Source organism: Mustela nigripes, chromosome 14, assembly GCF_022355385.1.
Source record: "Mustela nigripes isolate SB6536 chromosome 14, MUSNIG.SB6536, whole genome shotgun sequence".
Lineage (NCBI taxonomy): Eukaryota > Metazoa > Chordata > Mammalia > Carnivora > Mustelidae > Mustela > Mustela nigripes.
Window position 1 is genome coordinate 27,232,249 of NC_081570.1, and position 15,328 is coordinate 27,247,576.

General features: G+C 37.1%; 1 protein-coding gene across 3 annotated transcripts in view; it reads left to right on the top strand.

Moving 5' to 3' along the window:
- Window positions 1-15,328, top strand: part of LOC132002197 (protein argonaute-3) — a 125,850-nt gene that overhangs the window by 103,791 nt on the left and 6,731 nt on the right. For 2 of the 3 annotated variants that reach the window (XM_059377247.1, XM_059377249.1), the window contains exons 13-17: window positions 1,906-2,065; window positions 3,552-3,642; window positions 9,206-9,400; window positions 9,734-9,868; window positions 12,456-12,557. In XM_059377247.1, the coding sequence (XP_059233230.1) occupies window positions 1,906-2,065; window positions 3,552-3,642; window positions 9,206-9,400; window positions 9,734-9,868; window positions 12,456-12,557 (683 nt within the window). The remainder of the gene's footprint in view (window positions 1-1,905; window positions 2,066-3,551; window positions 3,643-9,205; window positions 9,401-9,733; window positions 9,869-12,455; window positions 12,558-15,328) is intronic. The other variant, XM_059377248.1, reaches the window with a different exon arrangement.

Sequence of the window (15,328 nt, forward strand, 5' to 3'; positions counted from 1 at the left end):
TGTTCTTGCTGCCATGGAATGAAGTATTTTATAAATGTCTTTTAGATTCAGGTAATTAATGGTGCTACTCAAGTTAACTGTTTATACTTTTTTTACAGCAGCTGCACCATTTCGCATTCTTACCATTAACGTACAAGGGCTCCAGTGTTTCCACATCCTGGCAACACTTGTTGTTTTCTTTTCTGTTTTTTTCTTTTTTTATAATAACCATCTTAATGGGTGTGAAGTGGTATCTCATTGTGGTTTTGATTTGCATTTCTTTTTAATTAGTGATGTGGAGCATCTTTTCATGTGCCTGTTAGTCATTTGTTTCTCTTCTTCAGAGATATTGTATATTTAGAGTCTCACACAGTACTAACATATATTAGATGCACATTAAATATTTGTTGAATGAAATAATGAACCTTTTCGGAGGGCAATTTGTCAGTATCTATAAAAATGTTAAATATAGGGTGTCTCAGTGACTGAGTTGGTTAAGCGACTGCCTTCAGCTCAGTTCATGATCCTAGAGTCCCGCTATTGGGCTCCCAGCTCCACAGGGAGTCCGCTTCTCCCTCTGACCTCCTTGCTTATGTTATCTCTCGCTGTCTCTCTCTCAAATAAATGAATAAAATATTTTTTTAATGTTAAATATATATGTCTCTGATCCCTCAATTCTACTTGTAGAAATTTATCCTGAAGCTGTAAGTTATAGAACCAAACAAAAATAAATGTATAAGGATATTATTTGTAGCATTGTTTGAAACAGTGAAAACCTGGGGGCACCTGGGTGGCTCATTTGTTAAGTGTATGCCTTTGGCTCAGATCATGATCCTGGGTCCTGGAATCAGACTCTGCAAAAGGCTTCCTGCTCAATGAGAAGCCTGCTTCTCCCTCTCCTGCTCCCCCGGCTTGTGTTCCCTCTCTCGCTCACTCTCTTTCTGTCAAATAAATAAATAAAATCTTTAAAAAAAAAATGAAAACCTGGAACAGGCTAAAAATATATCAGTGTATGACTGGTTAGATAAAATGGCATTTAAAAACAGACTAACCAAAAAAAAAAAAAAAAAAAAACAGACTAACAGGGTGCCTGGGTAGCTCAATGGGTTAAGCCTCTGCCTTCGGCTCAGGTCATGGTCTCAGGGTCCTGGGATTGAGCCCCTGCATGGTGCTCCCTGCTCAGTGGGGAGCCTGCTTCCCCCTCTCTCTCTGCCTGCCTCTCTGCCTACTTGTGATCTCTCTCTGTCAAATAAATAAAATCTTTTAAAAAATAAAAATAAAAACAGACTTACTGCTATTGTTACAAATAAGAGCAACTTATATATTAAGATTCAGAATATACTATATGATTGAGTGAAAATGACAGTTTGCAAAATAGAATGCAAGTTTGGTTTTTAAATGTTTTCCATATGTTTTATAAGAAAAGTATGTACACTGAACTCTTTATGGTAGTTACAATGGCTAAGGGGGGAGAAGTTACAGGAACCTTTTATTCTGTACACTGTAAAGGCTCTATTTTCAAATTGAAAGTTGGAAAATAGGATTGAAAATTCTAAGTATACTCTGAGTATAATTGTATTAAAATAATATAAATGAGAAAATTATTGGAAGAAAGTGCAATAAAATGCTAATGGGATTATATATATTTTTCTTTCTGGTTTTTTAGTTATTATGGTTATACTGTTTTTATGATGACAGAAATATACTTTCTTCTCTAAAGAATAAAGCAACTGGGAAAACTGTCACTAAATGTGTAAGCTAATCTTCAAGGCATTATACTTTGAATTTTAACAGCATTGTTATGGTGTTTTTATAATTTCTGGTGTCCTGTAATAAAGTAGTGTATTTCAAGGGGGAAGTATAGTACCTTAATTTTCAATAGTTTGACCTTTTTTCTAATTAGAGGTATTTGCATTTGTTCCATAGCGGAAGTGAAACGCGTAGGAGATACACTTTTGGGTATGGCCACACAGTGTGTCCAAGTCAAGAATGTAATAAAAACATCCCCTCAAACTCTCTCAAACCTGTGCCTAAAGATAAATGTTAAACTCGGAGGGATCAATAATATTCTTGTACCTCATCAAAGGTAAGATAAGCTAATCACTTAACTAAATTTTAATTATTTTCTTAATTTTTTTGTATATTGTTATATCTAAGATCAGTGTAAGAAAGGGACAATATTGTTGATTCTTGCTATGGAAGATAAGTAAACATTTTAGAAAAGGATTTCAGGCAAGATTAAGATATTCCCTTGGGAAAATCCCCTCCCATCCTCATTTTTATTTAGTATATGCAGAGATCCTCCTGCCTAGTTAGAAAGTATTGAGCGTTTTATTTATTTTTCTGGGGAGCTCAGCTTAACGAAGTTTCTCATTATTTGATAGTCATCTTCAACCTGGAACTGTGAGGTTACGCACTCACCCTGCAAGTTAGGAAAGAAGGGAGGGTCTTGAAGGGGGTATATGAATTAATTATCAATCCCTGCTACAGTCAGTGGGACAATAGATTTTACTGTTAGATCGCAGTCATGTCTAAGAGCTCTTAGGAAGTGTGACATAATGACTAGAAACAAGTGTTGGGGAAGAGGTTATTTGGAGAATTGGACATCTGGTTTTCTTTCAGTAGTTAAAGCAACTAGGGCTTTAAAAAGTTAAATATCTGCACCAGTGCTTATCTGCACCACAGGTAAGCATTAGAATAAGGATAGACCCACATATATTTGACACAAAGCCCTTTTTTCCCCGTTTTTCCTCTGCTTCCTGTTCCTGTTAAATAGATGAGAATCATAAATGAGATGGCTACAGAATTTTATCAACAAGTCCACAAGCTGAGAGACAGTCATTTGAATTGTAAAGGATATAGTTTTTTATTTTTTTTTATTTTAAAGATTTTATTTACTTATTTGACAGAGACACAGTGAGAGAGGGAACACAAGCAGGGAGAGTGGGGAGGGAAAAGCAGGCTTCCCATAGAGCAGGGAACTCATTGTGGGGCTTGATACCAGGACCCTGGACCATGATCTGAGCTGAAGGCAGACACCCAACAACTGATCCAGCCAGGCATCCCAAAGGCGACATAGTTTTTTAAATAAGATGAACAACTAGCTACTTTAAATAATACATTCTCAAATTTATACTTTTGCCCAGGGGAGGGGGAGTAGTACTTTTTCAGTGTAAAGTTTAATGATGCTTTTTCTCATTAAGAGATAACATAGTTTAAATGTGATAACATAGTTTAAATGTAAGTAGATTACAGAGTGATACAAGCTGGTGGGTTAATATAAGGAAGTTTATCATTTTTTGCCTGTTATGAAGAATGCTAGCCCTTTGCAACCTGCAACATCACTGGTTAAGGCAGAAAGTTGCTCTGTGTAAGACATTGGATAGACCCATTGTGATAGCTTTTACTTCATTGAGTTAGGAATTCATGAATCAAGAGACTAAAGCAGTAGTTCCAGCCTTTGAGGCTGTTCTGTGCTGTGTCAGCGGCTTGCAATTGTGTTTCAATAGTATATACAGATAAATGCATAATGAAAATAGAATTATCTAACTCGTTTTAAAAATGTGTTTAAGACCTTCTGTGTTCCAGCAACCAGTGATCTTTTTGGGAGCAGATGTCACTCATCCACCAGCTGGTGATGGGAAGAAGCCTTCGATTGCTGCTGTAAGTGTCATTAGGCAGGTTTATCTTGTCGAAAGTTTAGATGATCAACAGTTTGGTTTCAGCATTTTTAAATTTTAATGACACTCTCTTTGAAACCAAGTTTTATAAATATATATCTCTAGACTCACCTTTCGGGGCACCTGGGTGGCTCAGTCGTTAAGCATCTGCCTTCGGCTCAGGTCATGATCCCAGGGTCCTGGGATTGAGCCCCGCATCGGGCTCCCTGCTCAGAGAGAAGCCTGCTTCTTCTCATACTCCCCCTGCTTGTGTTCCCTCTCACTGTGTCTCTCTCTGTCAAATAATAAATAAAATCTTTAAAAAATTTAAAAATAGAATCAACTTTGAAATATTCTTTGGATTTTTCATTCCTGATTTAGGGCTACAGGTTATATATATGTTTATTAAATGAAGCTTATTAATTGTATTACTCAAGTCTTTTGTTTCCTACTTCATCTATCTGGCCTATGATTGTATATTTTCAGTTAGTTTTTGTTCCAAGAGTTTATGTATTTCAGGAGTGTCTCTGTTACAGAAAGATGAATTGTGTAAAACCTTGGTATATTGCTTTATTTTTTCAGTGTACAATATCTTCTACCTTTGTCCAATCTAATACTTTTTCACCTGAATTTTTTGTTTTAATACTGCCACTCTGGGCACCTGGGTGGCTCAGTCAGTTAAGCATTTGCCTTCAGTTCAGGTCATGGTCTTGGGGTCCTGCTATAGAGTCCTATGTCTGGCTCCCTGCTCGGCGGAGGGAAGTCTCCTTCTCCTTCTTCCTCTACCCCTGCTTGGGTTCATGCTCTCTCTCTCTCTCTCAAATTAAAAAAAATAATACTGCCACTCCTCCTTTTAATATTTGCCCACCTCTGTGTTTGGTATAGTTTCTGTGTCAGTTCTTTTTTTTTTTTTTTTAAACATTTCTTTTTTTTTTTTTTTTTAAGATTTTTATTTTATTTTATTTGACAGAGAGAAATCACAAGTAGACGGAGAGGCAGGCAGAGAGAGAGAGAGAGAGAGGGAAGCAGGCTCCCTGCTGAGCAGAGAGCCCAATGCGGGACTCGATCCCAGGACCCTGAGATCATGACCTGAGCCGAAGGCAGCGGCTTAACCCACTGAGCCACCCAGGCGCCCCTCTGTGTCAGTTCTTTAAAGTGTATTTTTTTTTAAGATCCTATTCATTTTTTTTTTATTTTACTTTAAAGATTTTATTTTTATTTATTTATTTATTTGACAGAAAAAGAGCAAAAGAGGGACCACAGATAGGGAAAATGGGAGAGGGAGAAGCAGGCTTTCCACGGAGCCAGGAGCCCTATGCAGGGCTCGATCCCAGGACCCTGGGATCATGACCCAAGCCAAAGGCAGAGGCTTAATATGTAGGTGCCCCCTACATATTTTTTCTATTACCCATTATAATCTTTATGTAAATTTTAACAATCTGGTATATTTTATTTATCCATGAAAATGATAGTAATGTTAAAATTTTTACCTAAGATTCCAAAGCTATTTTCACTAGTGGAGGAAATTTGCTTTTAATCTGTTAATACATTAATTATATTGCTTGGGCACCTGAGCAGCTCAGTTGGTTAAGTATCCGACTCTTGGTTTCTGCGCAGGTCAGAATCTCATGCATCCTGAGATAGAGCCCTCTGTAGAGTCCTGTACTTAGTGGGGAGGGGAGTCTGCTTGTAGATTCTCTCCCCCTGTTCCTCCCCCAACTCATGCACATGCTCTCTTGAGCTCTCTCTCTTTCTCTCTAAAATAAATAAATTTTGGGGGTGCCTGGATGGTTCAGTTAAGCATCTGCCTTCAGCTCAGGTCATGATCCCAGAGTCTTAGGATCGAGCCCTATGTCAAGCTCCCTGCTTAGCAAGGAATCTGCTTCTTCCTTTCCCTCTCCCCCTGCTTGTGCTCCCTCTCTTTGTCAAATGAATAAAATCTTTTAAAAAATAAAATAAGGGTGCCTGGGTGGCTCAGTGGGTTAAGCTGCTGCCTTCAGCTCAGGTCATGATCTCAGGGTCCTGGGATCAAGTCCCACATCGGGATCTCTACTCAGCAGGGAGCCTGCTTCCCTTCCTCTCTCTCTGCCTGCCTCTCTGCCTACTTGTGATCTCTCTCTGTCAAATAAATAAATAAATAAAAATCTTTTTAAAAAATTAAAAAAAAATTTTTAAATAAAAATTAAAAAATAAAATAAAATAAGTCTTTTAAAAAATAAATTATGTTGCTTTTTCTTCTTACATTTATGCATGAGTTGTCATTTCAGATGTCCTACAGGTAGTATAGAGCCACTTCTGATATTCATAAAAATGTTCTTATGGAAAATGGAATTATTTTTTCATAGAAGAAATTCAAAAGACTTACTTTGGATTTGCTATTTTGAGGCCTATTTTCCAAGAAAGTTTAATTAAGCGTAGTTGGATTGTTGGACTTCTGGGTAGTCATTGTCCTTTTCTACTGAATTCATTCTAACAAATATCCACTTTCTTTTATTGTTAGTAGAATTTATTCGTTGATTCTTTTTGCTATATGGCTTTATTCCCAAGAACTTAAAGACCAGTGTGAAAAAATAAATTTAAATGATAATTGCCACATAGTATAATAGATATTTAATAGCAATATAAATTAAAATTTAGATTGCAAAAACCTGGTGTGTTTTGAGAATGTTGAGAAATGTAGGGAATTAGAGTGTAATATAACAGATTGTGAGGCCTAATAAGCTTTTGTGTGACTGTTTGTGCCTTCAGAAGGGATATATATAGATTTATTCTTTTAGTAGTGAAATACCATTCAGAAGAAACAAATAGCTAGGTTCCTTTTTTTTTTCTTCTTTAGAAGATAAAGTAAAAGCAGATACAATCCCATGTACATAGTAGACAAATTCTAGTTCATTTTTTTAAAAAATATTTTGTTTATTTATTTGACAGAAAAGAGAGACAGCGAGAGGGGGAACACAAGCTAGGAGAGTGGGAGAGGGAGAAGCAGGCTTACTGCTGAGCAGGGAGCCTGATGTGGGGCTCGATCCCAGGACCCTGGGATCATGACCTGAGCCAAAAGCAGATGCTTAATGACGGAGCCACCCAGGTGCCCCTCTAGTTCAATTTTTGAAAAACTTGATTATTTTCTACTCTGACTTAACACAGAAGAGAAACAAGAATTTTCCATATTTTAGTTTCAAGTAATAAGTCATTAAGTTATGGACAGGAAGTTAAGGTCTCTTTTGAAGTACTATTTTTATTTATTTTTAATTGAGGTATAACTGACATATAATAGTTTGAGGTGTGCCGCATAATGATTCAGTATATGTACATATTTTTTAAAGAGCACCATAATAAATCTGATTAACATCTGTCACTATGATTATAAAATATTTTTTCTTATGATGAGAACTTTTAAGATTTACTCTGAGCAACTTTCAAATAGTCAGTACGGTATTATTAATGGTAGTCATCATACTGCATGCTAATACAGTTACATCTCAATGACATAATTTATTTTTTAACTGGAAGTTTGTACCTTTTGACCCCTTTCCCCATTTCATCCATCACCCACTCCCTGCCTCTGGCAACTACCAGTTCATTCACCAAATCTATGAGCTTGGTTGTTTTTGTTTTGTTTTGTTTTATTCCACATGTAAGTGAGGTCATAGGGTATTTGTCTTTCTCTATCTGACTTTTCTCACTTAGCATAATGCTCTCAAGGTCCATCCATGTTTGCACAAATGGCAGGATTCCATTCTTTTTATGACTGAATAATATTCCACTGTGTATCTATGCCATATTTTTTTTTATTCATTCATTCATTCATTGTCACATAGGTTGTTTTCACATTTTAGCTACTTTGAATAATGCTACAATGAACGTTGCGGTGCAGGCTCCCATTTTTTTTTTTTTAAGATTTTATTTATTGGGACGCCTGGGTGGCTCAGTTGGTTAAGCAGCTGCCTTCAGCTCAGGTCATGATCCCAGCGTCCTGGGATCGAGTCCCACATCGGGATCCTTGCTCCACAGGGAGCCTGCTTCTCCCTCTGACTCTGCCTTCCACTCTGTCTGCCTGTGCTCGCTCTCACTCGCTCTCTCTCTGACAAATAAATAAAGTAAAATCTTTAAAAAAAAAAAAAAAAAGATTTTATTTATTTATCAGAGAGAGAGAGGGGGAGAGAGCGAGCACAGGCAGACAGAATGTCAGGCAGAGGCAGAGGGAGAAGCAGGCTCCCTGCTAAGCAAGGAGCCCGATGTGGGACTCAATCCCAGGACGCTGGGATCATGACCTGAGCCAAAGACAGCTGCTTAACCAACTGAGCCATCCAGGCGTCCCCAGGCTCCCATTTTTGAAGCACTGGTGTAAATATTACCCTGGGAGAAGAGAAACTGGAGGCAGAGTGTCCACCTGCTTCTCAGCCTTGGCTCTGATCAAAATGATGTATAGGCATTTTAAAAATATTCAGGTTCCAGAGATTATTCTTCAGTAGGTCTGTGAGTAACAATAGTCAAGGTGAATTTTTAAATTCATGCTTCAAAGTTTCCTTTACTCCAAAACACGTAATAATATTAAATAGTATACACACAAAGAAAATTACGATAGTTACTCTCAAAACCAAGATTAACTTCTTTAAGGATTGAATGTAAAACACAAACATTTAATGCAGTAAGAGGACCAATGGATTCAAGCCTCTGGTCTAGGATGCTGCAATAAGAGGAAAAATTCTTTTAAAGTTTATGAAGCTTGGGACGCCTGGGTGGCTCAGTTGGTTGGACAACTGCCTTCGGTCCAGGTCATGATCACGGAGTCCCGGGATCGAGTCCCACATTGGGCTCCCAGCTCCATGGGGAGTCTGCTTCTCCCCTCTGACCTTCTCCTCATGCTCTCTCTCACTGTCTCTCTCTCAAATAAATAAATAAAAATCTTTAAAGTTTACGAAGCTTAACAGTTCTAAGATGGTATTTCAGAGTCTTAAGCATGGCTTCTGGAGTGGTTTACTAAAGATAGAAAGAGAAATCCAGGGTTTGAATGAGTCCTTTTATCTCCTTTCTCTTATTCTCCTTATCAGTGTCTTTCTGTCTCTTTATTTATTTGACAGAGAAGTCACAAGTAGGCAGAAAGGCAGACAGAGGGGATGGGGGAAGCAAGCTCCCTGCTGAGCTGAGAGCCTCATGTGGGGCTGGATCCCAGGACCCTGAGATCATGACCTGAGCCCAAGGCAGAGGCTTAAGCCACTGAGCCACCCAGGCACCCCTACACCTCATGTGGGTTTTGAACTCATGACCTCGAGATTAAGAGTCACACACTCCCAATAGCTATCCACGTCAGCCAGGTGCCCCAGAAAATAGGTCTTAACTCTGTAGTAGATCTTTTATTCTGCTCTTCCCTGGGAATTATTGATTTTTTATTACTCTCAAAATGAACTAAAAATGAACTTTTATTACTCTGAAATAATAAGATTATAATAAACTGCAAATTTAAATGAAATCCACATACTTTTTTTTCTATTTTTTTGTGGTAAAATTCTTACTGGTGTAATTTTGATTGTCTTAATTTCTATTTTTCTTTACTTTTTCTAACCTAGGTTGTAGGTAGTATGGATGCCCACCCAAGCAGATACTGTGCCACAGTAAGAGTTCAGCGACCCCGACAGGAGATCATCCAGGACTTGGCCTCCATGGTTCGAGAACTTCTCATTCAGTTTTATAAGTCAACTCGGTTCAAACCTACTCGTATCATCTTTTATCGGGATGGTGTTTCAGAGGGACAGTTTAGGCAGGTTGGTTGCCTGGGATCTCATTATACTATAGTTAAATCAGATACTGTGTTTATAATATTGTGTCTAGTTTTGAAGTTTGAAATCTTAATTAAGTTGAGAATTCCACAAGTCAAAATTTGATACTTCCTCAGATTATCTCTTCTAAAATGTTTACTATGGATTTGTAAGCCTTGATTGCTAAGATCATGCTCTGGTAATAGTTAAAATGGAACAGAGAAGTGTATTTATCTAAAAGTGATAAGATTAAGAAGTCCTAAAACCAAATCATCTTACTTTGAAGTATGTATAAGAGAACAACTGATGTATCAAATCTTTCCATTTCATCTCCTCTAGGTATTATATTATGAACTACTAGCAATTCGAGAAGCCTGCATCAGTTTGGAGAAAGACTATCAACCTGGAATAACCTACATTGTAGTTCAGAAGAGACATCACACTCGATTATTTTGTGCTGATAGGACAGAAAGGGTAATCTTACATCTGTTGTAATACTGTTATAAAACAAGCTTATCTTATATAGTTCATAGAGCACTAAACAAAGGCTCTCTGCCAACAGAAGAGGTTCCAGTGTATAGTAGCAGATCTCAGCATACCTCATTATGAATAGAGAAGCATCAAACCAGGTTGTTACTTTTTAACTTCCTAGAATTTCTGTTAACACTCCAAGTATTCAAAATTCTGTTAATACTTTTTGTTATTGTGAAGAAACTCATAGTTTTAAAATTGCTCTTTCTATTACTGTGTGTCTTAAATGTCCAGAAGAGGAAAGGTGCATTTATTTTTAAAAATGTCTTGTAAAAATTAGTTTTTTAAAAAGCTAGAGACTTTTGAGGATGACTAATAGAAATTCATGCAAACAATCTTCTATATAATGCTTCTTTTAAAATTCACAGGATTTTTTTTAAGAATTTATTTATTTTTAAATAATCTCTATATGCAAGTGTGGGGCTCAGACTCACTACACTGAGATCAAGAGTTGCATGCTTTACTGACTGAGCCAGCCAGGCACCCCCTCACAGAATTACTGTTTATATTTTGTAGTATGACTATGTATTTTCATAATTAAAGAAGGAGGGGTAAATACCTGGGAAAATCTGTCTTGTCTACATGCAGCATAGCAGTCTTGGCTCCCATCTTTTAAACCTTGAAGCAGAGAAATCTGAGGATTGTAAGCGTTGGTGTCTCCTTGGGGAAAGGATTCAACAAAAAGACAGAGAAGTGTATCTCTGCTTTGGTATATACTTAGTCTTTGGTTACACTTTCCATGTAACTTCAGGCAAGTAACTTAACGTCTCTGTGACTGTTTCCTTCCCAACAACGTTTGGGTGATAGTAATACTTTCCTTTACTGGGTTGTTAAGAGGATTAAGTAAATTAAATTATGTTATTTATCCAAAATGGTGTTTGGCACATACTAAGTGCTCAGTAAAGGTTGGCTAGTTAGTTGTAGAGTGGTTGTGATGGTGGCCATAATAGACAAAAAGAAAAAAGAATAATAATAGAGGAAAAGAAATAATAATAGCAGGCATTGTTCTAGGTATGTGTCATAAATGTAACTTATTTAATCTTCACAACACCATGAGATACTTACTATTACTATCATCATTTTCCACAGAAGGAAAATGGGGCAGATGAGGTAAAAGAACAAGGTTATAAAGCTAGTAATTGGTAGAGCTAGGACTCAGGTCAGGCAGCATGGCTCTTAAGTACTCATTATCACTGTCCTATAGCACCTCTCTAATAACAACTCTTTCAATAGAGAGAGTTGTTAAAGGCATTTGACCCCAAATTACTAGGTACATTTTTGTAGCTGTAAAACCAAATGTTTCTTCAAAAGTAGGATTAGGAAAACCTAACTTAGATTTAATGATTAGTAGCATCTGATGTTCAATCATGTTAGTCCTTCATTTGTCTACTTCTCTTTCACCTTTGTTCTGAATACTACTACTAATAGGTGAGAGATCATTATAAATGAGGAATCAGAGGCACAGAGGGTAAAGTACCATGCCCTAGGGAGCACAACTAGAAGCTGATGGGGCTGTGATATGAACCCATTCTACTTCTCTGAGTAGAGTAAAACTTTTTATATGTGTTAATTTGATTTATGTATTATGAATAAGGATAATTTAGTTGATTATGAACTAATGAACTTTGTTTTATACATGGTAAGGGCTAAGCTGTTAACTCAAGCCACTACCTGATAGTAGTCCTTCACATGCAGAAAGAATATCTGAGTAGTAAAGTAGTTTCCACTTTGTTAGTCTTGTAATTGTAAGCTAAAAATTCTTGGTTTTAAATGTTTTTAAGGATAAAGAGGTAAAAGTAAATATATATGTATTTTAAAGTGTTTAGTTAGAACCCTTTCATTATCAGAAATTTTGAACCATTTCATTTATATTCACATCATAGGTGGTGTGCCTAGAGCAGATTCCCTTACAAGATATTGAACTGCTAGTGTGAAATAAAAGGAATAGGGCCTTTGCAGTCAGTTCTATATTTGACTCCCAGTTCTGCCTTTTATTGTGTGCTGTTCAGGAAATTATTTCATATTCCTGAGCCCAAACTTCCCTAACATGTAGGAAAAATACGTAATTCACATGAATTTATTGATTGGAAATTATGTTTTGTGCCTGGCCCATATATGGTTAACAAATGGTGGCACAGTTGTCATTGTCAGCATTCTTTCTCTCTAAAAACAGTATTCTCGAAGAAAAATGCTGGTTTTCATGAATTACACATTCAAGAGTACCTGTTGTTCCCAGGTACCATAAATTGGAGCAAAAATAATTTTAAAAAATTGTTTTCAAGTGTTCTACCCATATTGGGATCACCTACTTGCTAAGCACCAGTAGGCCCTAGTAACTCTTTGTTGTTTATCAACTCTTTCAGCAACGTATAAGACTAGGAACCAGGACTAGAATAAGGTCTGCTATTAATGTCTGCTCAAGTAATACTTGAAGGATCAGCCTATATATATTTATTTATTTTTAAAAGTGCTTTCAGTTACATTCTTTACCTTTGTCCTGTTTGTTTAAACTTTGACCAAACAAATCTAGGTTGGAAGAAGTGGCAATATCCCAGCTGGAACAACAGTTGATACAGATATTACACACCCATATGAGTTTGATTTTTACCTCTGTAGCCATGCTGGAATACAGGTAAGCCTACCCTTTGGCTGAAATGTTCTAATTCAGGAACTTCCATTCTTATGTATGTATTTTTTTAAAATCTCAGAAAAAGGAGAAAGAAACACTGTTCTCTACACTCCAAATTGTTTCCACATTTCACTGAGGTGAAATTCAGTAAATAAATTTCTTCCCCTTCTTTACCTTGAATTAGGGGCTTACTTCTATAAAAATACCAGAATATAAGTAGTCTAATAGAATGAATCTTCTCAGTTTAGCCTAAAACTTCAAAAAATTTAAATATACCTGATTCTTCCTTTGACATTTGCTTCTATTTGGTAATACTTCACAGAAAGCTTTGGCATTTACTGGCAGATATTGAACATGTAAAGAGTTTAATTGTAGATTTACAGCTTTAAGTTTCAGTTAAAATAATTTTAAGAGTGTTATTCTTTTCATAAAATCATTTTATTAATTTGCTAGCTTTGTCCCTTAGTAGAGCATAAGCTTTAATTTAGTGCTTCTCAGACTTTCCAGCAGCACAGTATATCCATGTTCCTTGAATGTCTGAGAGAATGTAGCCCAAAACTATTTTAGGTAACTCACTCTTGATTAAAATAAATTGCAGGCGTGCCTGGGCGGCTCTCTGTTAGGCGTTAGGCATCTGCCTTCAGCTCAGGTCATGATCTCAGGGTCCTGGGGTTAATCCGGTGTTGAGCCCTGTATCAGGGCCCCTTGCTCAGTGGGGAGTCTGCTCCCTATGCCTCTCTGCTCCACCCCCTACCCCGCCCCTGGCTTGTGCTCACTTGCTCGTTTTCTCTTTCAAGTAAATAAATAAAATCTGTAAAAAAAAAAATTTTTTTTTAATTTTAAAAATTGCAGGACGATGTCCTATACTGAACAGCTGTATCTTAAAGCTTTCTATGTTGTAAATACACTAACCCGCATTTCAGTCTTACAGCTTTAAAATTATCCCACTCCTTTATCCATATTCTTGTATCTGTTCCTCTTAAATCAGTGTTGTACATCTTCACTGTGGGTGGTAACAGTCAATTAGCAAAGCAAAAGTTAAAAGTACTTTCTAGAGATAAAGTCTGTAAAATTGGAGAGCATGTTTTTAACCTAGTGTTTCCATCATTGTATCCAAAAGAACACTACTGCTCTGACTTCTCAGTAAATATTGTAGAGTAGAAAAAACAATATGCTGTTCAGATGAATTCTGGAAATACTGGTTAAAAAGATTTTTTCACTACAGTTTTTGGATAACACTGATATACAAGTGGTCATTATGAGTCTTAAAGACAGGGATATTTCTATAGTTTATTTAACCAGAAATTTTAGGGACCAGTTTTCCTTTGGGACACCAGATTGAAACTTTGCTTTAGTCAGCAAATAACCAGGTATATTTCACAAAGACTAAAGATGATTTTTACACATCTTCCCAGCTTTCTTAGAATTTTCAAACTCTCAGAGATCAAAAACAGGAGTCTTGTTTTTTACCAGCTAAAATTAAAAATCCAGTCATTTCTAACCAGTATAAAAGATTATTTTTTCATATCACTGTTTTTAACTTTATCATTGGTTAATAGATCCTTCAACAGCATTTTAACCAAATTCCATAGCTTCTTGACATTTCTGTTGGTTTTATTGGTGTTATTTTCTCCTTTCCCCATTTTATTTTGAGGTAAAATTCCCCACTCATTTTTTTTAAGATTTTATTTATTTATTTCAGACAGAGAAAGAAAGAAAGAGAGAGCAGAGGGAGAAGCAGTCTCCCCACTGAGCAAGAAGCCTGACGTGGGGCTCGATCCCAGGACCTTGGGATCACGACCTGAGCCGAAGGCAGACTTTTAACCGACTGAGCCGCCCAGGTGCCCCTCCCACTCATTTTTACCACATTTTTAAAACTTAAATTTATAAATGAGTTCAAAGCTTACTACTCCTACCCTTCACCTGCCCAAGGCAGGCCAGAGCTTTGGTCCTGGTAACTTTGAGTAGAAGAAAGGACCATGGCCTGACTCTAAGATACTCTTTCCCCTCGTCCTTCTAGGACTCTTAACACATCTGGTATTCTTGACTGCCAACCTGTTGATGGTTAGGAGCTGACAGGTTACAGCTTTCTGTAGTCCATTCTGATACTTTCTGGTGTCATAGCCTCAAGATTGAAGACCCTCAAAGGGCAGCGGTATCTTTCTTGGGCTCCATCAATGGTATAGACTCTTCCTTTAGGTTACATATCCCATTGTGTGGCTCCATTGCTCCTGCTTTTCTGCTCATTTTCATTCCTTTAGGCTCCCAAAACTCTTTCCAAGAATTCTCTTTCCAAGAATTCTCACCATTCTCAACCCTCTGGAGTTGCCAGAGTGGTCCTGTGGGCTCTGAGCTCAGGAAGTGTCCAACTAGGGCATGAGTTGATAGCCTCCCTTTCCAGCAGGCTCTTATCTTTTTAAAAATTTTATTTATGGGGTGTCAGGGTGGCTCAGTTGGTTAAGCATCTGACTCTGGCTCAGGTCATGATTTCAGGGTCCTGGGATCAAGTCCTATGTGGGGCTCCCTGCTCAGTGGAGAGTCTGCTTGTCTCTCTCTCTCTGCCCCTCACCCAGCTCATGCCTGTGTGCATGCACTCTCTTTCTTTCTCTCTCACAAGTAAATAGTTTATTTATATATATATATATATATATATATATATATATATATATATAATAAATTTTTATATATGTAATACTTATATATATTGAAATAAGATAGACTTTATTTGAGAGAGACCATGTATGAGTGTATGGAGAGGCAGAGGGGGAGGGAAA